This window comes from Mus pahari, chromosome 7 (assembly GCF_900095145.1).
Source record: "Mus pahari chromosome 7, PAHARI_EIJ_v1.1, whole genome shotgun sequence".
In the NCBI taxonomy this organism is placed as follows: domain Eukaryota; kingdom Metazoa; phylum Chordata; class Mammalia; order Rodentia; family Muridae; genus Mus; species Mus pahari.
The window spans coordinates 42,360,980-42,386,199 of record NC_034596.1 but is presented as its reverse complement, the minus strand read 5'-3'; the positions used below and the strand labels follow the sequence as shown (position 1 = coordinate 42,386,199).

Sequence of the window (25,220 nt, the reverse complement as noted above, 5' to 3'; positions counted from 1 at the left end):
CAGGAAGGAGTAAAAGGTCCAACTCCAGGGGGAAGGCTCCAGAGGTAGACTGTCACAGAGAAGAGACCTGAGAAGGCTCCTCTGGGTCACCACAAGCTTGCTGCATGTTGTAAAAGTGGGAGTGACTCCTGTCAGGCACCGGCCTTGAGGACCAAGTTGGGAGTTGACTTGGGAACCCAGAAGTGACAATTGCATGAATGAAAATCAAATATTACTTCATTTTTAAGATGGGCTTGTTGATCTTGGATTTAATTGCCATCCATATTTAGGTTCTCAAATTTCTCTTCATTTAGATCCTTGAGGCTACCCACCCAGGAAAGTCTACATATGTTCCGTATTCTTAGCCTGACCTACACCACCTTACACGACCAATCAGGTAGTGGGAAGAAGGCCACCACAGACTTCTCAAAATACAGGCATGGTTCTTCACCTGAAGACAAGGCAGAACCAAGAGCCCCACCCATCCACCCACCCCACTCCAAGCAGACGAGAGAAAGAGAGAGAAGGGGAGAAGTCACTTTTGTCCAGTTTATTTTCCTTTCAAAATCAACTTTATTGAAATACAACATATACAACAAAGCACACTTACTTTAACCATATAGTTTTGGGTCCTGATGAACAAATACCCCTATAACTATCTTCACGATTGAAATACAGACTCCTTCCATCATCTGTATAAGCTCTCTCTGCATCTCAGCAGTAAATCCCTCTGCGCGCACTCCACTCCCCAACAGTCACACATCTGCTCCCTGTCCTTGTAAGGTAGTTCTACCTGCCCCAGTGTTTCCTGCGAACAAAACCTCCGTGTCTGGCTCCTTTCACTCAGTGGCAGAGACACGTGTACCCAGGGTTTGTATTTACTGTTGATTCATGGTCTCAAAGTGGTACACATTTTAAAATTTGCATAGCCACTAATCTATTATAGGCATTTGAACTATTTGAAGTTTGTTGTTGTTGTTTTTGTGTTATGAAGAGTATCTGATTTCTTCCTCCAATGTCAAAGCTAAGTCATTCCTATTCCTACCAATTGATGCAGTCAAGGAATATGATTCTACCAAGCGATGGTACTGTTCTGGGGGAACACCTGGAGTTGATGGCCTTGCAGCATCCTTGAGGAAACAGGAGGCGATGGATCCATGATGTGGGATGTACTCACCCAAAACCTCATTTATACATAACTCTATTCATTCACTCTTTAGACCAATATAAGCTTTACCGAGTTGTAACTTGATACAATAATTCAGTTTAACTATAAAACTCAACAATTTTTTCGTATTCCAAGAAGAGCCCTCACACCAATTTGAAGTTAATCTTTGCCTCCACCTCCTTTAGCGGGGTACACCAATTTACCTCAGGTTTGCACAGGTTTTCCTTTTTGGACAATCAAGTAAATTAGAATATCAGGCTTTGTGCTCGACTTTTTTTTTTTTAAGATTTATTTATTTTATTTATATGAGTACACTGTAGCTGCCTTCAGACACACCAGAAGAGGGCGTCAAATCTCATTACGGGTGGTTGTGAGCCACCATGCGGTTGCTGGGGATTGAACTCGGGACCTCTGAAAGAGCAGTCAGTGCTCTAACCCGCTGAGCCATCTCTCCAGCCCTGTGCTCGACTTTTAACTTTTGATGTTTTGGGAGGTCTTCGCACTGTTGCGTGCATCAATCCGCCATATAACCTGCCACGTAGTGTCCCATCTGACTGTGCAGCTACCGCATCTATGCCTGTGATAGACTCACTCTGTTTGGCCGCCTGTCTGGGGACACTTTCTAGCCACCGGGGTTGCTTTCTAGGTTATGGTTGATGCTTTCTGAACATGTATGTACAAGCCTATGGCAAGATGTAGGTTTTCATTTCTCTTGGGTCTAGACTTAGGGGTTGAATATGGTCACATAGTAAATTTATATTCAATTTTTTTAAAAAAAAGTGTTAAACTCTTTTCCAGAGTGGCTGGACCGTTTTATATTGCCATCAGCAATGTATAAGGGGTCTATTCTCTCTAGATTCACTTTATGTGTAGAATAGAAGAGAATTTGAAATCCACCCTTGGGGCTGTGTTGAGGAACCTATTTAAAATACCGTTCCCTATTTGCACAGTAGTACAGAATAATCTTATCAACACCAATTTCCACTTTGGCTACACATTAGAATCATCTGAGATTTTTCCTTGTGATGGTCAAGCCAGAGTTCAGATATTGAAAATAAAGACTTTGTGGGCTGGGGTGAACAAGAATTGAGTTTTTAATACAGGCAAGTGACTTCAATGAGCTGGCTGATAGTGTCTGATGGAAAGATTCTCTTTTGTTGTTGAGTGGCCTGCTGAGATAATGAACCACACACTTAGAGCTGAAGAAAGACTCAGTCTACAGGGCACACTGGGAGGGACTGGGGAATTTTACAGCCATAGAAGGAACAAAGGATGTATGATCTGGCCACTGGTGTCTTTTACAATTATCCTCATATACTTCTCCTGCTATTATTTCAACTATTTTAACCATGAAACTTGGAGGACGGCTGATAACTGATGCAAGAGCCTGTTTGTTACTGAGACACCTGAGTTGTTTGAAAGTCAGTAGACAGCCTGGAGAGAAGAGACAGGGATGACTAGTGGGTGGGCATCTGTCGGAGGGGGGTGGGGGTGGTGTCCAGACCCAGGCAGAAACATCTGACATTTGTTCCTGCAATGGTCTTTCCCTCACTTCGACCTCAACACAGCCTCCTGCTTTGCAGAGACATGGAGCACCTGGTAACTGGCCTCCTGCAGAGGGCGCTCTCCTGCTCCTAGACACTACGATGACAGTTTCTGGCTCATATGTCATCCTGAGTCCTCTAGTTCATATTCTTCCTGGCAATTTCCTCTGGGCCCCATGGCTTAATCTTGTGCTCTTAATCGTAGAAGTTCCTTGACCCACTCAATTTTCATTGCTTCTTGACTAAATGTAGATGCTTGTCACGTGATCCTCAGACCCAGGAGAGCCTGGCCTCTGCATCTAGGCAAGCATGGTGACTTGCTCGCCAGCTTTGTCCCCTTGACTTTCTACGGCTTCTCCTTGCCTTTCTCCTATCCACGCACACTTCCTTTCTCAGAGTCACTTTCCTGACCACCATACCAAGGTGGACAGCACTACCACTACCATTTGTTTATGCTTTCCCTTCAGAGCTCTTACCTAAGTGAGGACCTGCACCCACGCAGGAAGCCATCTGATTATAGCTGTCTTGAAACCCTAGGCTCCACGCCCCACGGGAGCAGGACTCACACCTGGCTTTGCTTGTGTTTGTTCCTGGCTTTAGCAGGCGCTCAGATTGTTCTGTTTTGTTACTAGGACACACAAGATTAATCTAGAAAGGCACATTAGACACGATCTGCCCCGTCATTGTCTGACTGAGGAGACAGATGTGGAGTGAATGACGAGAGGAGGCGTTCCTGCAGGCCACACTGCTGGCTGATGCTGGGGTTGGAATACGAATCCTTCTCTCTGGGATTGATCTTTCCACCCCACTGAGCCACTTTTCAGTACAAATACTGCAGTGATATTCTCTGCTTTTCTCTCCCTGTCTCCCAAGTGAATCATAAGAGCTGAGGGTAGTGTTTAAAGTACTTTCGCGTGTGTTCTAGTCAATAATAAAATATCAAACCACTGGTGGCAGACAAAAATAGTATCATTAAAGAAAGGAAGTGAGGCCACTTTAAGGACTCCCTTCCTTTATCATCTCACACACACACACACACACACACACACACACACACACACACACACACACACACACACACACCTATACCTGACAAACATGGCCAGTGGACTGGGGCAACTCTTCCCCTGACACACCGTGGCCCGATCAAGAGAAAAAATTATGCAAAAGGTTCACATACTCATGCAATCGCTGGGGAGAGCTGCAATCTCATTTCCCTAGCAGGAATTGGCGATCATTTTCTGCACCATCAGGTCACCATTTAATTATCCAAAACCAATTCAGCCAGGGTCATTAGCCCGCTTTCTCTAGCATGTTTCTTCTACGCAGGATAAAGCACAGGCGCCCTCTGGTGGTCAGCTGCAGAAACATCTCAAGTGGAAGTGATTCATTCTGTGGCTGAAAATCCCTGAGTTCCTAGACTCCCCTTACCTCGAAAGTCATTAAAACCCGTGAAGAAGGGGGCTTATACCGGTTTATGACTACAAGATCTTTTCTGAGGTCATGCTTAAAGTTTCAAAGCTCCTGTTGCCACGGAGCCGTGTCATGATGTAGAGTGAGGCTAAGGTTTGTTAATTTGGCCCACAATGAGGACAGAGAAGGGAGGGTCCGAGAGCAGCCAGCCTGTCCTTTGTGAGAGGAATACTGAGCTCTATATGACACCTCTGATTCACGTTCATAGCAAGCAATCTAAATCTCTGAGAGCGCAAGGCAGGTAGGTCTCCTGGATGCAGTGCTAGAACCAGGGGCCGGTGACTCAGGGGCAGGTGGAATGTGGATAATTGCTAGGCTTGGAAGTTTGCACAGCTGTACAGCTTGGAGACAGAAGAATGGAGGTGGAGAAAAGGAAGCCGATGACATATTTGTAATATGTATGCGTGTTCAAACTCTCTCATCAAGTAGCCATGCTAAGAAATATAAATTGACCATGGCTGAGGAGCGAGGAAGTCCGCACTGGTTATACGGACAGGGCACCAGCAATCGGGCTTTTGTGAGACTCGACAAAGAACCAGATTTGTTCACCTGTTTTCAAAGGATTCTTGCTATCTATCTCTTCCTGCTTAACTAGCCCTAACCTTCCACTTAAAAGTTCCCGACTTCTCTAGTTTACTAATTCTTATTTTTACTTTGGTGATAAAGTCCAAAGTCTTTTTAAAAACACAACAAAAAATGTCAGAATTTCTTCAAAAATCGTTGGAAGTACAGATTTGAAGAAGCTGAAACCCAGGCAAGCTGGGCTGTTTAGCAGTCACTTTTCAGATGGAAGTCCAGAAGCTACATCCTGTCCGGGTACACCTGCTACACACCTACACCCCTCCAGGAACATGACTAAGTACAAGGGCGGGGGCTTTGAAACCACACTTAATTTTTCATTTTTAATAGAAAATCTGTAGTTATCTACAGGCATGACTTCATGCACAGAGAAATTTAGCATCTATAGTTATGGAAGAGCAGAGACTTCACATTTGTCTTTCACTGAAGACGATGATGACTTGAAAGGAACTTTTGTCTTTGCGCTTTATTATGTTGAGGCAAGCCTGTTGTGTTATTTTGTATTTTCAATAGATAGGCTGGTTTGTGGAGAGTGAATATGAAGAGATGAGAGTATTTAGGGTCACTTCATTTGGAGGATCACTTGAAAACAAGCTTTACCTGTACTCGGTAGCAAACCCTAATGTACTCCATTGGCAAAACACTGAGGATTTCAGCCAGCAACAGACTAAAGAAGTCGGGGTGGGGGGGGGAGGGAGTTCACTATTTCAGTTTCACAGACAAAAGTCGAGTGGGAAAAAAATAAATCCAAAACACCATGAAAGTCATTTGGATGTTTCCTGGTCCCACTTACTTACTACACTCATCAATGAGCCTGCTTCTCACACGGGAGAACATAACCATTGCTTGCATGTTTATTTGCACGTAACACCTATGAGCATATAGCTTCTACACTCTAAGTATATTTACAAATTCAACAGAATACCTACATATAAAAGGCTTTACTTAAAATTAAACTTGATGCAAGTTATGAGGAACCAATTTATTGGCAAATGAAACTGAGCACCCTTCAACCATAGGCTGTCATAGGTTTCTATGTTGGAGGCAAGCCATTTCACACACACTGTTTATGGCTATGATAGGATATACGTATTTGTTCTTTAGACCATAGGTGTAATCCCTTTGACTGCTGGCCTACTTAAGCACTGGTCAGATTTCTCAGATTCTGGAGTGTGCCTGTTGCAATTTGCATACACGTTGCTGAATGCTGCAGAATTTGAAAGCTTGTCTAGGCAGAGTGAATAATTTAGTATTTTAGGCATGCTGATGTACGCTTTTACTTCTGCAATCATTTGGTTTTCTATCCATTTCTATACCATTTTTTTTTTCTTTTTCAACTTGACTTGTTTGGCTAGAAACCACAAAAGACCACAAAACCATCATGTGCTCCAGACAATGGCAGAGCTTTGGGTTTGATATCTTGGGGGGGTGGGGGGGAAGCCCCTTCAAATAAAGTTGTTCTTATGTTCCCAGTTTCAGTTTGAATTATCTCCGCCTTTGAAAAGTCCCTTTCCAACAACAGCAGTCGCGTAGGATGGAGTTGCCCACACTGGCTGATACAGAGTATGGGAGTCAGGGAGTGCTCATTGTCTGAAGGCACTGCGTGTCTTGCCCTGCATCTTCTGGACTAAAATTTAAAATTTTCACTTGGGAGCTTTGACTTCAATTCTTAGAGTACGGCACAAATGCCAGAGGGTGTCACAATGCGCAATGTTTACGCCCCCAAAGGGCTGAACGCAGATAGTGTAGTGCCGTGACACCCGGAAAGTTAAAACGCCTAGGAAGTACCGGGAGCAAAGAACAGGTTTCAGAGTCTCGGCAAGCATTCGCGGATGCAACTGTCATAAGTAACTCATGTAGCAAGTATATACTGTACACACTGTTCCTAACAGTCTCTCAAAAAGACTAACGCCAGCTAGACATGGTCGCGAGTTTCACAGCAATGTCCACAGAGACACTGAAGTTCTAGAGAACACTACAGTAACACTCTCCACAATGACAACGGAATTCGTATTTAGGGTTCAGCTGAGGATAGTGTCAACAAAGTACCCAACCACGTCGCAATCCCATACACAGGTGTGTCCTCTGTGCAGCACGTCTCATGCATCTTATTGAACTGGATCCCGCACAGGGAATAATGTAATCTATTGATGATGTTGTATTTCTTTTTAATCAGTTCCAAAGAAATTGAGAAAAACCCACTCCGAACCAAAAAAAAAAAAAAAACAAACGTATGCACTTTGCACCCCAGTTCACATTAATGCATCATCTGACTGAGTCATGTTCTTGCTCTGTTCTCATAATACTCATACACCGCAGAAAACATTCTTTCTACCCATATGTCCGTAGTATGAGAGGGATGACAGGTGTTCAGGAAAACCATTCCAGAGAGATTGGACATTGGCACAGAGCTTAAAGACTTAAACCAAGGAGTTCATTGCGTTGACAGGAGAAGGGGCCTCTGAGCTTTCATTCCCCTCTGCTGGCTCTTTCTCTTTCTTACCACTGTATTGTCCAATAAAGGAGCCATCCTCGTTGAATTGGCCGTTCACCCCCTCTCCGTAGTCAACCAGGCTATCGTCACTATCTTCTTTTTTCACAGTCCTGTCTGAAGGTGTTCGACTTCCTTTTTTCAAAGGCTTGTGATCTTCTGCATCACTGGGGGATGGGAAATAAAAATTTTGGTAAGACCAGCATTGAGGGAAAGTGCCTTGTTTTTTGCAGATGATGCATGCAAGTTATGAAGAAGCACATGGAGGCCTGAGCTCCTGCAGTCAAAGGTAAACTGCCAGGTGGACTCCAGGGGCAAGGGTGGTGCTGGAATGGAAGTCAGGCGCAGAAGTGACCGGATCAGGTCTGCAGCAGAGCAGGTGAATTTCTGATTGGACATGCTAATTTAAATGAAAGGGTCTGACGCCTGATTGGAAGGCAATCTGGAAAGATGGAAAGCATTACTGGGGCATGGCAGGGGATTAAGGATAGCTCAAAATCATCACCGGCTCAATTCAAAGGAGCAGTGCAGAGCTCAGGACCGTCAGGAGTTAGTGTGTTAAACTGTGGAATTTCTCTGATTCCTTAGATGTGAATGGAGCGTGATTGTGGTTACATGTGATACATGGATTGCTTTTCCTGACGCAGTAGGAGGAGCAAAATCTTGCAGTTCGAATAATTTTGTTACTGAATGCAGGCCAGATTTGTGAACTTCTGCCTTACCTTTCAAAAGACCTAGAAATCCATTAAAAGGAGGCAGAGGAAACAAATGAGAACAGCCTAAGAAGAAAAGCACAGTCCTTACCCTAGGAGGTCACACTATTACTAATTTTTTTTTCCTGAAGAGTTTTTGGTCAATAGGTAAAAATTTATTAATTTCGAAAGAGAAACACTTGAACTTCAAGGCACTATATTTGAAATGGCATACCCGCAAACCCTAAAGGGTATGAGTGCTTCCAAACTCACAGAAGTAAATATTTCCTGTTTCTTGACTCTCCTCTGGGCTATGCACACACTGAGGGTGTCCGTGGTATGCACTTCAGCAGAGCGTTATAAGAACCTATTATTCCTTTGCTTATTCCTCTGCTGATTCCGTAAGCACAACTCATGGAAGCCAAAGAATATCCATGGTATGTAAGAATATCCCCTAACATGGCCCAACTTGTCACTGAATTTAATATTATCCAGTAGCACGGGCACACTGGCTGACTCCTTATCGGGTGACATTTTTGGGGGGTGGAAATAATGAAGAAATATTTAGTAGTAACAACCCCAGGTGAGATAGGAATGAAACACAGTACTGAACACAAAGCATTGGAGTAATTGATGTGACAAAGAGGTCACCCTAAGTGCAATGTTTTAACAGCAGTTGACACTAAGATCACTGTTAACAATATTGGGGTTTTTTTTCTAGTCAAGCTACAAAGACTTAAAGAAAAATGTCTGTCTCCTTCTGTGATACTTTCTACTAGAAGTCTCTTATTTTTCTTTCCAAGAAGAATGTCAAAACTTGCATGTGCTATCAAAATGACCCGATTCAATAGTACACAAGTACGTGCTGCAATCTGAGCAATCTATAGAACTTAGTGAAATCACAGGTGGCCTGTTTAGGGTGGGGACATTTTAGAGGACATAACACCCACAAAACCAGCTTATTATAAAAACAGCGTATACAACATCTTTGATAAACTTCTATACTGCATATGCTCCTGAAGAGTTCAACAATAAGCAGAATTTTGCCACCTGGGTTCCACCTATTACATCATAGGACGGATCCATCATGTCATGTATTTGATTTAGTCATCTATTCAGTCTTCCCCTCAGCTGATGTTTAGTGAGTGCCTGCTCTAAGGTTGATGTCATTCTAGGTGCTGGGACATAACAACAAGCAACCCAGACTAAAATGTCAACCTCATAGCCAGTGGGGTAAAATGCAGTTTACAATCAATGTGGTAAAGAAAATTAGTTATGACAGGTGATCAGTACTTGAGTAAAGAGGACAGAAGGAGCTAGAAGCGAGGAGAGAAGGCTGATACAAGCTATCTAGGAAGGACTTATTTAAAAGTAGCATCCGATCAAGGATCTAAAGCGAAGTAGGCATGAGGATGACTGGTAACAAGAGCAATGATGGCAAAAGCAACAAGCAATACAAGTGCTCCGAGACAGGGGCATGCCTGGAATGGTTTAGAAACAGCAAGGTGCTTGCTGTGGCTGGAACTGATGGAATGAGAAAGAACAAAAGTAATTTGAGTGGCAATGGTAGGCCAGGGATCCATGGCTACAGAAGAGCCTTTGTTTAAGAGACTGAGGCTCTGGGAGTCTTTCTATAGGTGAGCACTGTGGTCTGGCCGACATTACCCTAAAAGCATGACTGTGCTATCAAGCGTTGATACACCTGCCCTCGAGAGGAGAGATTGGTAAACCCTGGCAAGCTTGAACCACACCTATTTATGATTTATCTATTGTCTATGGCTCCTTTGCTACTGCATCAGCAGAACTGCAGAATTCCAGGTAAGACTATGTGGGCTGCACAGTCTAAAATATGTACCAGGGGCTCTTTACCAGTACAATGTTCTACACTAAAGTTAGAAGGTTATTTCTATCATCCAGGGGAGAGATGGCTGTGGTTTGGCCTGGGTTGGAATGTTGAAGAAGTTTATACAAAATGCTCAGATTATAGTCATATTTTTGAAAGTAGAGCAAAAGGGACTTTCTGATGAGTTGGTTAGAGAGCAACATGAAAGACGATGGGATCAGGCTGTCTGATATCAATCAACAGCTTGGCATTACTCCTTTCTGATGGAGCAGAAGAGCATGCTTGGATGAAGATCTGAAGTTTGTTTTGGGGATGTTAAAGTTCATATATGTCAGAAATACCACTTCTGTAATAATGTTATAAGACTTCTTTGACAATTACATGTAAGATCAAAAAATGGCACAAGAAGGTGGAACTATAGACTGATACAACTCATGAATATAGGGAAGGAGACTGGACCCATAGCAAGCCAAATGCAGCCAGCTACTAAAGAAGTAATAAAGTAAGTATACCCAAGTTGGGTCAAGTCAAAGAATTCAAGTTTGATTTAGTATGGAAATACATTTCATAAGATTTAACATTTGTACTTTTGTAGAAGGAAAAAAACTATGATCATCATAGTAGACTTAGAAAAAAGCATATGATAGAGTTCAACACCATTCGTGAGGAAAACTTTAATATGTTAGAAAAGGGAAGTATTTTCATTAGTTGGGTTAAGGATGCCTACAGGAAAACTACAGTGAACAGAATCTCTGGTGGCCAACGTGGAAGTGTTCTGTTTATAATCAGAAATAATGGCAAGGGTGGCTGTTATCTCTCCCTCCTCTCATGCTTCCTTTTGCTCATCATCTCTGTGCTTTCATAGATAGTTCTTGTGGCCCTGTCTTGCCTAACACTCTCAAACTTTCTATGTAGCTGAAGATGACCCTGAACGTCTCATCTTCTTGCCTTTGCTTCCCAAGTGCTAGGAATATAGACATGAGCTACCATACTTGGCTTGTTCAACACTAGTAATGAAAACTGCCCAGGAATATTGAGCAATGTGATGAGAAACAGAAATGATACTTTTCACAGACCCAACTTGTTGCTATTTTCTCTGTATTCTTCACTAGATTATAAACTGCCAATGGAAGACTAAATTCTATTCTGTTTAATAATCCTAACATCTGGCATACAGTAGTAGGCACTCAATAAACATCTGTTGGGTGAATTCCAAAAACAGTTCAGAAATGCTTTAAAATTTTAACATTACAATTTTTCATTTCTTTTCTAAATTTTATAATGGCAGACAAAGCTTTGGCTTGTATTTTTCTTTCTTTCATACTGAGAACACATTTTAGAAAGTTCATTCATTTCGTTCTCAGCAGTGCTTGTTTCCCCACCATGAAATGGTTATTAAAATAAAAATTAGCAAATACATTTAATAATTACATCTGATTTTCCTGCAGCAAGCATCCTACCAGGATCAAACCACACAATAGTGTTACTGACATCCACGCACCCAGACCTTCTGCTTGCACACTGTGAAAGCTCATCATTATTTACTTTGCTTACCACCAGTTTATATTTGTGAGAACATAAGCCCGAAGCATGTAACAAATGCAACACAACTGTGTATCAGCCAAGCCTTGAACAGGGATAGCAAGCTGGCAACGGGGCTGTGGCAACATGAATGACAAGATTCCCATTGCAAAATCCTCCATTTGAGCAGTAGTAAGTCACAGTTCACACAGCATGGTCATATGGCTCGCAACCTAGACTCACTCTTGTTTTAGAGAGAATGCATCTAGAGAATGCATGTAAGGAGGTACTTACAGAGTTGGCTGCACTGTTTCTTTGATTTTTCTATATGCTAGTAAGGAGGCAGATCCTACTGTCTGTATAATTAAAGAGACAAACAAAGAAAGCTGCAGGCTTCTGAGAGAGGGTAGCTGCTTAGGGGTGGGTGTTGGAGTGAGGGTATAGGGATATAGCATATGAAAAAAAAAAATCAAATTTGGCCATTATGGAAGTTCCATCCCTCTTTGCACTATGATAGTTTATCTGGCTTAGAGCCAACAAGGTAGAATTGTTCCATCCTCGGGCTGGCAAATGGGCAAGTCACAAATGGAATGAATTTACATTTCCACAGTAGTCCTAATTGTGTATCTCTGTGAGACCAGCATTATAGTTCATTTTCAGAAGGCAGGAGACTGTGAATCATTAGGTAATACAGAGCCCAAAGCTTCTAGAAGGTGCAAAGTAGAGAAAGGACCCCAGTGATTTAGAGAAAAGAATAACACTCAAATGTGCCATTAAAATAACAACAACACAAATCTCCATAAATAGTTGGAACCGTTTTCATATAAATATGACTCTCAGATGAAAAAGTCCTAAAGGGAAAGAGCCAAAGGGAATAAGCCTGAGGAAGCGTCTGCAAGCATAAGGACAAGGTCGCATCGACAACAATAACGCCCAAGAATTTGGGAGAGGTAATCTCACATGAAGGACCATCCTCACAAACTTTCAATTTCACTCAAAATCACACCACAGAGGTATGCTGTGGACTTCATTTCCCATTAAAACTTTATTTCCTTTGGCCCTTCCAGGACCGATGTCATTACATGTGTGACAAGTATTTTTGTCTTTGTGCAAACTGGGCTTATATTCAATAGGCCCAAATGGAAAGTCTCCCTATCCCGAGAAACTTTAGCAAAAGCCAAAGGCAGCCATCTGAAAACGCTTCACAGGCACAGCAAACGCATGAGTTAACACGGAAACAAAGCAATGTGAGCCGGTCAATGTGGGTATGAGGAAAGGAGCCAAGCACTTGCTATGTACTGCTCTGGAAACAGTCCTACTGGCAGTTGTTGGGTCACTCAAAGAACACAGAACTGGGATAGAAACCTCCAAAGGTGTACTGATGCTTGGAAAACTGTCTTGATGAAAATTGAGACCGATATAAATTAAGCATCATAAAGGAATCAGAGCTAAATGGCTGAGTTGAAAAAAGATTAATAGCCTCTTGATTCCCAGCGAGCTCGTAAAACACAACCTTAAACTGAATCAAGGTTTAGTGCTGTTAGAAGAGTTACCCAAAGTCACATTATCCTGGGTCCCAGCTTCACATATATATAATAGCAAACTGACATTTTGAGGGTCCTGAGGTGAGCAGTACATTGCCTTATTTGTTTAAGCATGATAAGACTATGAATCCATCACAATGTGGAGAATGCATGAAGTGCAATGACTTATTTCTAATTCATGCAAATCTGTATTTCCCAGGCTATGTTGAAGATGTAACTTCATAGCAATAAACAAGGGAGTGGTGCATATCCTGTATGAGGTCATAGCCACAAGAACTTTACAAGGATGTCCTTTAATTTGTATCAGCTCACCTGTGTGTGGGAGAAACAGGTAGAAAAGTGAGTTATACCGGCAAAGGTTTCTATTCCTTCTGGATAAGATGCAGCCGCCCAGGACTGCCCTCATGTGCTATGGGAAACTACTCGTAGAGGGTGGGTGCTGCCTAAGGTTATCAAAGACTTCCAGTTCCAGAACCAATGTCTAACATCAAGATAACCCCCACAAGACATTGTTCAGGTACCATGAGGGCTTTTTTTTTTTTTCCTTTTTTATTATTATTTTCTTTATTTACATTTCAAATGCTATCCCGAAAGTTTCCCATACCCCTCCCCCCACCTCTGTTCCCCTACCCACCCACTCCCACTACTTGGCCCAGGCCTTGCCTTGTGCTAGGTCATATAGAGTTTGGAAGACCAAGGAGCCCATGAGGGCTTTTTGAAAGCACATCTTTTTCTGTTGAAGAGAGGAGAATCTTAGGTGCTGGGACATTGGAGGCCAGGCCTGCTCATATCTGCATGGATGCTGCTATGAAAACCTGAACTGAAATATACACTTTTGCTAAATTAGTTTTACATTTTCTGTATTGGCATTGGTTGTCTCCTCATGAAACTGACATGAAAATACCAAAAATGATCTAGAGGCAGGTAGTAACTGATGCAAATATCTATTTACAAAGGGAAATGGAAATCACATTAGTGGGTCTTTTATTTCACCCAAAAGTGTTTTCTTCTAGCAAAAATAAAGCACAAACATGAGCTTCAGGCAGATTTAGCAGATTACTAAGTTATAAAAATAATTTTTTAAATAGGGTTATCACAAGGCACTAAATACACAACTAAATTTGCTGGTTTTTTAATGTCTAGAGTACTAATTCCTCTCTTTTAGAAATCTATAGTATCCTGGTTATAATAGTTTCATTTAAAGGAATTTTTAAAAAGTATATAGATTATGATAAATGTTTTCCTTAAAATGAAGTTAAATGAATAATGGATTATTGACACTCTATGAGTTAATTTGCTACATGAGTGGCTGTGATAGTTCTTAATAATCAATAGCTTCTAAAGCAACATACTCCTAATTTTTGAATAAAAGTCAAGAGAACAGGTATTGAAATAGCATTTTATCAATCTAAGATTAAAAAGTCTTGGGGCTGAGCACATAGCTGAGTAGGAGCATGCCTGCCTAGTTTGTACCAAGCTCTGAGTTTGAGCCCCAGCACACACATAGCATCTCCTCTCCTCTCTCTCTCTCTCTCTCTCTCTCTCTCTCTCTCTCTCTCTCTCTCTCTCTCCCCATGGGGGCTCATGACTGGGAGACAGGAGATTATGAATTTGGAGTCGGCCTCACCTATGTAGTGAATCCCAGGCCAGCCTGAACCGTGTAATGAGATTCAATCTCAAAAATAAAACAAAACCGGAGAGAGCAGTCTTTCTACCACTGGCTTTATATGCATATTTCCCTCACTGGTTGTGCAGGGCTCTTGTAATTCTCACTGCAACACGATGAAATTGCTAGGCTGAACAACACACCTTGTGTCTCTGGAAAGGGGATAATAGAATGGAAGGTATTCTGACTCTAAACCTATGACTACAATGAATTTTTTATGAGGTTTCTTATTTTTGAATGGAATATTTTTTACTGAGAATATTTTAATCAAGAAGGATGGATACATTTTAACATGGTGTGTTTCTAAAGTAATAACTGCCAGGCAGGGCCCACTACTCACTGGGTGTGTCCTCGGAATCTAGTGAGTGTCTGAGGAAGGTAGTGTTCAGTGGGGCAGGGAAGGCCTGGCTGGAAGGAACAGGGACTCACCTGTATTCTCCAAACGTCCCATCATCTTCCTTCATGGGCTGGATTTCAGGGTCTGCATGAGCATCCTCCTTTTCTTTAACTGAAAGGTTTGAAGTGGTGTTATTATCCATTAATCCTGCACTTCCTTGGAGAAAGTTTGCAGGGGTGGGCTGAGACAGGGCAGAGCAAAGATAATCTCTACACAAGTAGATGCTGCACCAGCATGTATCTAATGTGGCCACGAGTATGCTTTGGTATTTATTAGATCAATGCTTATTAATACATCGAGCTACTTCAGTCTCTTCCCCCTAACGAATAAATGATTTTTAAGTTTCTCAATTTTTTTTCCTACTTTTCAATCTATGTATTAGTGTATTGATGATAACAAATCATTTTTGTAAATATATTCTTTTGCAGTGCCTTTTAAATTTTTTTTTGATGTTTTTAATCAAAGGATAAATTGTCAGGTAAAGAAGATGGATACAAATTCATCAACCATACAGGGACCGTAATGTAATGTCACGCAGATTTCTTGTATTCCCTCTGGAAAATAGTGCACACTGCCTTCTGCTTCTCCTGTAAACTGGTTTTAAGTGCTACTCCAGTGCTCGTAACCCTTTCAGAGTCTAAGAAAGCAGGCTTTCTTGGAGAACTGAGTGACTTGTTTTTCCACATACCCTACGACCCATGACTATCTGTATGATATAAAGAGGAGTCAAAATGGTTTGACCTGGAAATTTAAAAGTATGCCTCTAAGAAGATCCTGTTCCTACTCCTATGTCCATTATATATATATATATATATATATATATATATATATATATATATATACATATATATATATATATTCTTTTGATGTTTAGCATCTAATTCTGCATCACTAGAAAGCACTAGACTCCCTCTTACCTGGGTATTTACCACCCTTGTTTCTTCTGATGAAACAAACAATCAGCAAAATTAAGATGAGGAGGGCAACGGCGCACATTAGACCTATGAACCAGCCTTGGGTTGCAATATCCACTTGCCGGCTTGCCATTGCTACAAAACAAATAAATGGATTCAGTGAGAATAGGTTAACATCACAGTGAGACCTGTGTTGGCCTCTTCATTAAAAGACAATCGCCACAGTGTATGAGCCTTTAGGTACTTTTCACAGGACTCCAAATTGGAATCTGCCAATCACCAATGAGAAAGTACATACTCAACTATGGAAAAACCTTCATTATGTAAAAAATTCAAATAGAGAAATCTTGATGCTAATAAGATTAAGTGCTACCACACCCTGATAAACACTGATTTACTTCAACTGTACATTCTCAATAGAAATACATTCCTAAACCAAGTATAATCTATTATTTTGGTGATAAAATGGATACAACTATGATAAGAATATAAAGCTGAATTTTAAATACAACAGAATGCATATATCTAATGGAGTATTTTCCCTTCAAAAGAAACTACTATTTTCTTCAGTGTTTTGGAAATCTCCTAAGAAAAGAAAGCGGTCCATGCCAGAAACCTAGCCATAGATAAACACCAGCACTGTGATTTAATGCAACATCGGGATTCTGAATGGAAATCCTGAGACTATCAACTCTACTGTCAAAGGGCTAGCATCTGTTATTGTTTGGGCTCTATGATTCAAAGAACCATAAAATATAGTTTGATGAATAGAACCATTGTTTGGAATAAATGAGCAGTTTGAAGAGAAAATACTCACTTACATGAACAGTTCTTTATGTCTATTCTGTTTGAGTAAATGACGTGAAACTCTTTATTCAGCTACTCATAATATACAAAGATTCTTAGAAAAGTTTAGGTATTATGAATAAGTGTCAATCACATTGGACAAAGTGCAGCATCAGTGGCTATTTAGACATGCCCACAAAGGCTTGTTTAAATAAGTTTGCAGGAATCCTTTATTATAGGCCTTTGTTTTTCTTATTTAATCATAAGCAACATAAAATGCTTTTTTTTCTTGCTTTCATACACATGTCTATATTGTTCCTTTAATCTAGTTTTCCCTGAAAGCATCATATCATACATAGGGTTAGATGTGAGTGATCTCTGAATTCAAAAGTAAGCATGGCTATGAACATCTTAGATTTCCTATACGTAGGAAAATAACATTTTATTGAGTCCTTTTCACCACAGAAAATTCAGGGAAAGGATGAAATGGTTAAAAATCAAGTATGAAGTATAATGTAAACAATGCCTGGAGATATGTTTAAAAAATAAAATTGGAAGTAAAAATGTGTGTGTGTGTGTGTGTGTGTGTGTGTGTGTGTGTGTGTATGTGTGTGTGTGTGTATATTTGGAATATAAAATGGAGGCCATTAGCCCTTTCCAAACAGTCCCCTGTGACTCATTAGTTAGAGGGCTTTGGAGCTGTATTGTAACCAGGCACATGGATAATGTGTGTCCAAACTGTTCTAGCTTTCATACGCATGCCATAATGCTGGTGCTGATGCTGGTGATGGTACTAACAATGATACTGGTGATAGTAATAGTAACGCTGGTGATGATGATGGTGATGATAGTGATGGTAGCTAACAACTTAGTCCTCTATGCTAGGAACTTTACTGAAGACAGGATCTCATTTAACCCTCACAACAGTTTTCTGAGGTAGGCATAATAGTAATTCCAAGGTCAAAGATGACAAGAACAAGAGCTTCACCAAGGGTTGGAAGAGACCTCTGTCTGTCCTCTCTGGCTTTGGTTAGTGAACATGGTACTAAGCTACTTAACTGCCCTTATATAAAGTATTACTGAAAACATGTCCAGACACCAATCCATAAATGTCAAAGCATATGATAAACTTCCTTGGGGACTTTCCAGGACAGGTAAAGGGTTTGTAAAAGCCGTTACATCATCTTTAGCAACAGAGTCTTGCCAAGCTGTGCACAGTCTTTACATGGTTTCCTTCATAATTAAGCCTCAAACAACGTGGCAAAAAAAAATTTTAATGCTGGGAATCCTTAATTCTGGTTTGTTTAATGGAGTTATGGAAAGGTTATAAGCAGCTTTAGCATTTATGTCTTTCAACAAATCAAACGAGACTGATGAGCTAAAATGTAAAATGCCTAAGTGTTGGTGCTGACACTGTCTTCCATTAAGTGGGCACTTTCAGAACTGACTTGCTTCCCAGCAACTACCATTGAGTAACTGCAAAACTTCCTGAATAGCTGACCAAAGATGTTCATGTTAATATTGAGATTTTGCTTTTATATCAAAGAAAAAAGTATTTGGTATTTCTCCAGTCCACTATTTAAGACTAGCTATTACAACAAGTGAGCTGGTATATACATACATACACATACATACATACATACATACATACACACACACACATATACATATATAGACAGAGACAGACAGACTGGTAGACAGACAGACAGGCAGACAGACAGACAGACATAGATGAAACTTATGGGCTTTTTCCTTCTTGTATCTGAGCTTGGGAGAGTTTGACTGTGATGTGGACCCCACATTCTTGTGTATTTGAACACATGATCCCCAGCTGGTGTCACTCTTTTGAGAGGTTGCCATACTTTTGGGAGGTGAAACCTTGCTGAAGGAACAAGCTCAGTAGAGACGGATCTTGGAGTTTTATTGCCTGGTTCCCCCAGTCCTGTATACCTGTTTCCTGGTCTATCAAGATGTGAACAAGTAGCCTCAGGCTCCTGCTGCAATAGTTGATTGCCACTTCCACCACCATCCTATAACCACCATGATGAATGGGACTCTCAAACCACTGGCTAAAACAAATCCTCACTCCCTTAAATTATGTCTGTCAGGACACAGAAAACAAAAAGTAGCTAATAGTAGGCATTAGTTAAAAAGTGAAAGTAGACTTCCTTCTCATCTGGAATTTCTATAGTTAAATCAGATGCATGTGTTGCTTGAACTATCCACAAGGCGATAAATTAACACGTGTAAGGAGTATGTGAATACAAAATAAGTCAGAGCAGTGAGAACTGCATCGGTGCCTACAAGTTTCAGAACAGTCTGCTGTTCTCATTTTGCTTGCTGTGACATGGATAACCTGTGCTGCAGGGTGGGGGATCTCCAAGGGCAGTGTTCTTTGCTACTCCAAATCACAGAGTGAGCTATATGGTTACTATTTTTGAAGCATTCACAAAACATGAAAGTGTCCTGGCCAGTTGAAACAGTTAGCTCTAGTTAGAAATGGAAAGAATGAGCTTGAAGAAAGCCTAGAGGGTCAACAGAAAAGCTTTGGACTCAACAGCAGATGGAGGTCCCTGAAGTTAGCAAAGAGTAGAGAGAGGAGATGCACGTGGACCCAGAGATAAAAATCAGCCTCCCCATTGAGTATTGATGTCCTAGACCTCAAACCCTCGTGCTGGGAAGGAGCCGGAGCAGCAGATTAAGGGTTTACATGGAGTGCATCTTACAGTCAGAGCATCCTCAGGACAGAGCACTGCCCCCTGGGAGGAGGGGTTTTGTCATTACTAGAACTTAATCAACACTTGATCTTCTTAGTTGTCATATGAGTATGTAAAGTATGGTCTTGCAACATCCTCTCGCCATCACTGGCAGAGTCCCACTCTTTCCATTCACTCCTCTTGAATAAGACTAACACTTGCCACTGGGATGGTAAGCATTTTTTCCTCCGAGGAAAAGATGTTTTTCTTTTGTTTTTGTTTAAAGGAAACATCTTTGTTCTTGCAAAAGGACAAGCGTGTAGTAAGCTGATCTTGTGAGTGAATATAATCCATCTGCAATTTGGGAAAGCATGAAGTCCTTAGAGGCTCAGAAATGTACAATAAAAGTATAGATGCTAATCACATCCATCACTCCCAAGATAGGTTGTTCCCCATGGAATCTCTGTGACTTTGTGACAAGGGTCTCTCTTTGGGTAAAGGAAGGCCAGACCCCTAGTCCAAGCTCTACCATATTGCAGTTGGGATGGGACAAATTGTCCAACTCTGAAGACTTGACAAGTGGCAGAAGTAGACAGTAACAATGCCAGTTCAGGGGGATGTTGTAAGTATGAAATAAGGAAACCACTTGCCTGTTGTACAGTGGACTAAATGCTGTATTATTATTCCTGTTCTAATTGTATATCTACATGAGCTTTTAATATTTTGAAATTAACAGTTGTCAGTAATAAGCAAATCTCTTACAGTGATGAGTTATTTAGAACTCCCTTTTTATATTCAATGCCTCTTCTAGATTATATATGCAAATGGATATGAAATAGAAGGAACAGAATAATAGGATTTTTTGTTAAAACATACTGATTTCAGCAAGTATATATTTAGAAAGCCTTATTCACTAAGTTATTAATTATTAACTTTGATTTTTTTCTCTTTTTAAAACTATCCCTGGGTGAGTATTCTTTTTATAAACTATTTTTTTTTATTAGATAGTTTCTTTGTTTACATTTCAAATGCTATCCCAAACATTCCCTATACTGTCCCCCCGCCTCTGCTCCCCTACCCACCCACTCCCACTTCTTGGCCCTGCCTTCCCCTGTCCTGGGGCATATAAAGTTTGCAAGACCAAGGGGCCTCTCTTCTAAAGATGGCCAAATAGGCCATCTTCTGCTACATATGCAGCTAGAGACACGAGCTCTGGAGGTACTGGTTAGTTCATATGATATTTTTAAATGATAAGAAATGGCTTTAAAAAAATCATGTTTTGTTAATGAAACTACATACTCCATCTTGGTTTTAGTTTCTACAGGGGAATGTAATACTTCCTCCAGAATTTATGATATGACTGAGCAGAAATGAATGTGTAAGCCCTTGAATACACACATACTAACAAGCCCCTCTTTCATTCTGAGCAAACAGATTATTTCCTTGGCAACAAATATTTATTATTACTTGCAGTTTAATTTGCATTCTATATGAACATTTCTCTTTCCTTCAAACCTTTACTTTTACACTTGTGAACTCTGAATAACATTTACAAAGCTAAAACATAATACTCAGGCATTTTTTAAAATAAAGTGCAATACAGGATTGAAAGAATTTCTTTTGAATAAACTTAATGACACTGTATCAATCATTCAACCAAACTGCAGGGTACTGCTGGGTTGTAGCTGATTTTGATAAAAAGAATTCTGACTCTCTTAAATGTAATTCTAACCTAAAAAGAATTTCAGACATTAACTTCAATTCAATTCAGAGACAATTTAAATGTGGAAATTATCAAAACTTGAATATCTAAATAAGGTAACTTAGAATTATATTTAAGTTTTTTAAAATGGCTTGGGACAACAACATAGTTGAAAGAGAATTTGTCCAATGTTGTAACTCACATAATTCAAGCAGCCAAACATAAGTAAAATGCAAACTTCCAACCCAACAGGGCTCCACAGTTAGACATCCATAACTCTGCAAGCTCCACCCACCCCAGACTCTGAGTGTCCGGTGGTTTCTACTTCTGAGCACAAACCAGAACTGGTGTAGTGTGTGCCTCACCTGGTCCTGTCTCAAACACATCCTCTGAACTCACAAAACCAGAGTCCCCCTCAGCACCAACTCGAACTTTGTATGCTGTTCCTGGCATTAGACCCTTTAACCCAAAGAAGCTCCGAGAACCATTTACAATTTCTTTCCTCCATTCTTCTTTGCCTATGGAAATTTTGCAAAATAAAACAAACAAAACAAAACACACAAAAAATACGTTTTGAGTATTTCAAGGGACCAGAATTTATTTAATATTTCAATAAAGGAAAAAATTTTGAAGTAAAACTAAAAAATATAGGGTAATTTAATGTAGCATTTTAGACTATTACAGATGTAAGTATGTCAAATAAGTCAGTTAAAATGAGGAGCTAAATGGGAATATCCACAAAGAGAAACCTACTGGACAATTAGCATGCGCACTAATGCATATATCCCATTGTGGACATTATTCTTTATAATACAAATATAACCTTATGTGCTCCTTGACCCATGAGATGGCTGAGTTTTTTCCAAAATGTTTACATTAAGAACTATTATACATTAAATAGCTTCAATGACAAGAATATAAACAAGAATTGTTTATAAAGATTCTTAAGATGAATCTTTTGATAAATTTAAATGCCTTTAAGTGTATCTAACTTGTAAATTTAATATTTTTCAGATGTTAGTTTTTCTAAAAGGGTAATTGCTTGCAATAATATGCATTTGATTTGTAAAGGCTTAAATAGGAAGTTATTTAACATCTGCGCACTCACTAGTCATTCAGTCTGTGATATATAGGGAACACTGCATTGAGGAAGGGAGGGATTTTCATGAGTCACTGAGAACTCAAGCTGCCTGAACCTTCCAGGAAATATGACTGTGATGTGAGCGGAGAGCTGACTTGGGAATACATAAAACACCAAGACAAAATCAATGATCCCACAGTTTTAATTTTCTTCACTGGCTTATAAGATTTGCTGGATTAATTTAGGCAAAATCAATTCTTTCATATCAGTGTGATTTCTACTGCTAGAAATTCCAAACCAGAAAACAAAAGTTGCCTTGGTTGTACTTAAAGGTAGTTCACTGTGATTTTATTGAGATGACTCTGATTCTCTTAGTGGGATCAAATTACTTTTCAACAAGGTCCAAAGCAAATACTAAACCTTAGTCTCTTAAAATGTGTCCCCCCCAATTGAAAGCAGGGTAATAAATTGTGTCTTACTGCCTGCTACACCATATTCAACATAAAACTTCACATGCTCTGGTCCCTCATACTCCCAACTGATATTGGCATACGTCTCAGCAGCTGCAGCAGTGACATTGCTGATCCTGGGATTTACTGCACGGACTAGATACACAACAGAGAAACAAAACAAAACAAAAAACCAACAAACAATCATATTGCAGCACCATACACACTGATGGAAAGATAAAATTATTTGAAATTGTAAGAATAAGACGTTAGAACTTATTGTAAAAAATTTAGAGCCCCATGTATCTTCACTTTTCTTTTGGGAAAAAAAAGCCCCCAGTTACTAAAATATAATAATCAGAAGTAGTGGCATATGATATTAAAGTTACATGTTCTATTACATGTTTCTGAGTAATGTAAACTGCTTCCCATGAGATCCAGTCCCAATAATCATTGCCATCTTCATTTACTGATGGACAACAGGGATGGATGAACTGTCCTGAGAACAGAAGCTATTAGCGTGTATCAGAGACTCCCAGGTACTTTGGGTACTTTTCCATTTCATTTAGCTTCTAATTGCAGGTATTCAGAGAATTTATCCTGGGAGGAGAAAGAATATTTTCTATAATAGTGACTTCTGACCTATTTGGAGTCACAGCAGGAGAATCTCAAAAGCTGAGAAACTCAAACATTAGAGAATATTTAATAGTTAGGGTATCTTAGAGGAACAGGTACAAATGCTGTGGTCAAACATGCTCTATCTTAGGTCAAGAAGAAATAAAAGGAGCAGGAACTAGCTGACCTACTAAATCCCAGAGAGTGACAGTCTTGCCTGGCATTGGTTACACAGCATTTCCTCAAGACAACCTAACCAGCTTTTGAAAATACAGGGTATGGAATCCACATGATGGTCTCCATATGCTTACATCTGGCAAAAATGCATCTAAAGTAATTAGAAATATTATCTCAGTACCATGGGGCTATTTCTTGCATCCTCTCTCCCCTATAGCATCAACTAAACATGAGAACTAGGTAAGCTAGCAGTGTTTATTAAGCTCTTTTATAGTAGGACTGCTATTAGGTAATTTCTGATAGTCAAAATTGCAATGAGAACTCTGCCAATCTCCCATGTGTCACCAAATTGCAACTTAGACAGTAAGTAGACATTCTACTACTCAGAGCACATTCCAAGAGGTTGTAAAGCCATTAACCAAAGGTCATAAAAGGGAACTAATGATTTATTATAGGTGCTAGGACAGGAAATGAAATATTGACTGGGTTTATCTATACAAAATTTCACTACTAATTTAGTTATGTTTTTAAACTCCTAATGGAAATGCATGTAAACATTTACTGTTGTAAACATTTTTTATTGGATATTTATTTATTTACATTTCAAACGTTATCCCCTTTCCTGGTTTCTCCTCCAAAACCCCCCTATCCCCTCCCCCCATCCCCCTGCTCACCAACCCACCCTCTCCTGCTTCCTGGCCCTGGTGGTCCCCTATACTGCAGCATAGAACCTTCACAGGACCAAGGGCCTCTCCTCCCATTGAAGACCAACAAGGCCATCCTCTGCTATCTATGCAGCTGGAGCCATGAGTCCCGCCATGTGTTTTCTTTGGTTAGTGGTTTAAACTTCTTATACAACTTATGATTTTAATTTATGTATAAACTTGTGATGAACTTTTTACCATGTGATCATGTATTCTGAAAGATGTATAAGTGCTAAGGACAAAAAGGACTCTCTCTCCCTTCCCCCCCTTCTCCCTCTCTCCCCTCCCCCCTCATTCTCTTTGTCCCCACTTTTCTTAGCATTATTATTCTTCTTATCCCCCCTCTTTTTAGCACTCCTTATCCCTCTTAGGCTCATTCTGCTCCCCCCTCCCTTTTAAGAAAACTTTCATAGGAACGTTTTACAACTTAGAAATAAATGCTAAATTCACTTTTCAAAGTGTCTCTTTTTCTTCCTGCAACTTCAACTAGCAAGCTGAAAGTTAGAGCCCACAGTTCCTGCTGAGATAAAACAAAGGCTACATTATTTAATCCTCTACTGTTAGGCTAGAGGTATTAATGGCTTAAGCCAGGCTTTTAACCCTTAAAACTAGCAAGAAAGTCTTTAGGACTTCTTAGGAGTTATTATCAGCATTCCGTATGGTTAGAGAGAACTCTGGAGACCCTCAGTCTTTAAAGCCACACCAGTGTCTTGCTCTGTGTCTGTTCAACCCACTCCAGGCCAGAAGGCTCCTGGAACATGCCAATAAATTTATTTTAAAAATTCTGGAATCTGTTTTAGGGACTTAGGTAGTAGAGTGATCCTCTGATATTCATGAAGCCTTGGTTTGATCCCAGCATTGTATAAAAACTAGGTGTAGTGAAACCCTCCTGCTAGCCTGGAACTCAGAGGTAGAAGCAGGAGTGTGGGAAGTCCAAGATCTTTCCTGGTTACATAGCAAGTTCTAGGCCATTCTAGGGTACAATGGTAACTTAGAATACATGAGCTCTTATAAAATATTGTGATACCATAAAACTGGAGAATTTAATAACTGGAGAATTTAATTATTTGGAATAACTACAAAGGAGGACCATAGCAAAATAATTTTAACCAAGTAGCATCTAGCTTTTTAAAAGTTAAAAATTTTTAATAATTTATTTACCTCTCTCTCTCTCTCTCTCTCTCTCTCTCTCTCTCTCT

At 40.1% G+C, this 25,220-nt stretch overlaps 1 protein-coding gene across 37 annotated transcripts in view; it reads right to left on the bottom strand.

Annotated features, from left to right (window-relative positions):
• Positions 1 to 1,539: 1,539 nt before the first annotated feature.
• Positions 1,540 to 25,220, bottom strand: part of Nrcam (neuronal cell adhesion molecule) — a 266,233-nt gene continuing 242,552 nt past the window's right edge. For 16 of the 37 annotated variants that reach the window (XM_029541069.1, XM_029541067.1, XM_029541066.1 and 13 more), the window contains 6 exons: positions 22,556 to 22,681; positions 21,361 to 21,513; positions 15,815 to 15,946; positions 14,930 to 15,008; positions 7,957 to 7,968; positions 1,540 to 7,401 (listed from right to left, as the gene is read on the bottom strand). In XM_029541069.1, the coding sequence (XP_029396929.1) occupies positions 7,164 to 7,401; positions 7,957 to 7,968; positions 14,930 to 15,008; positions 15,815 to 15,946; positions 21,361 to 21,513; positions 22,556 to 22,681 (740 nt within the window). In that variant the 3' untranslated portion in view covers positions 1,540 to 7,163. Of the gene's footprint in view, positions 7,402 to 7,956; positions 7,969 to 11,584; positions 11,647 to 14,929; positions 15,009 to 15,814; positions 15,947 to 21,360; positions 21,514 to 22,555; positions 22,682 to 25,220 lie in introns of all 37 variants that reach the window. The other 21 variants (XM_021202477.2, XM_029541086.1, XM_029541090.1 and 18 more) reach the window with 4 other exon arrangements.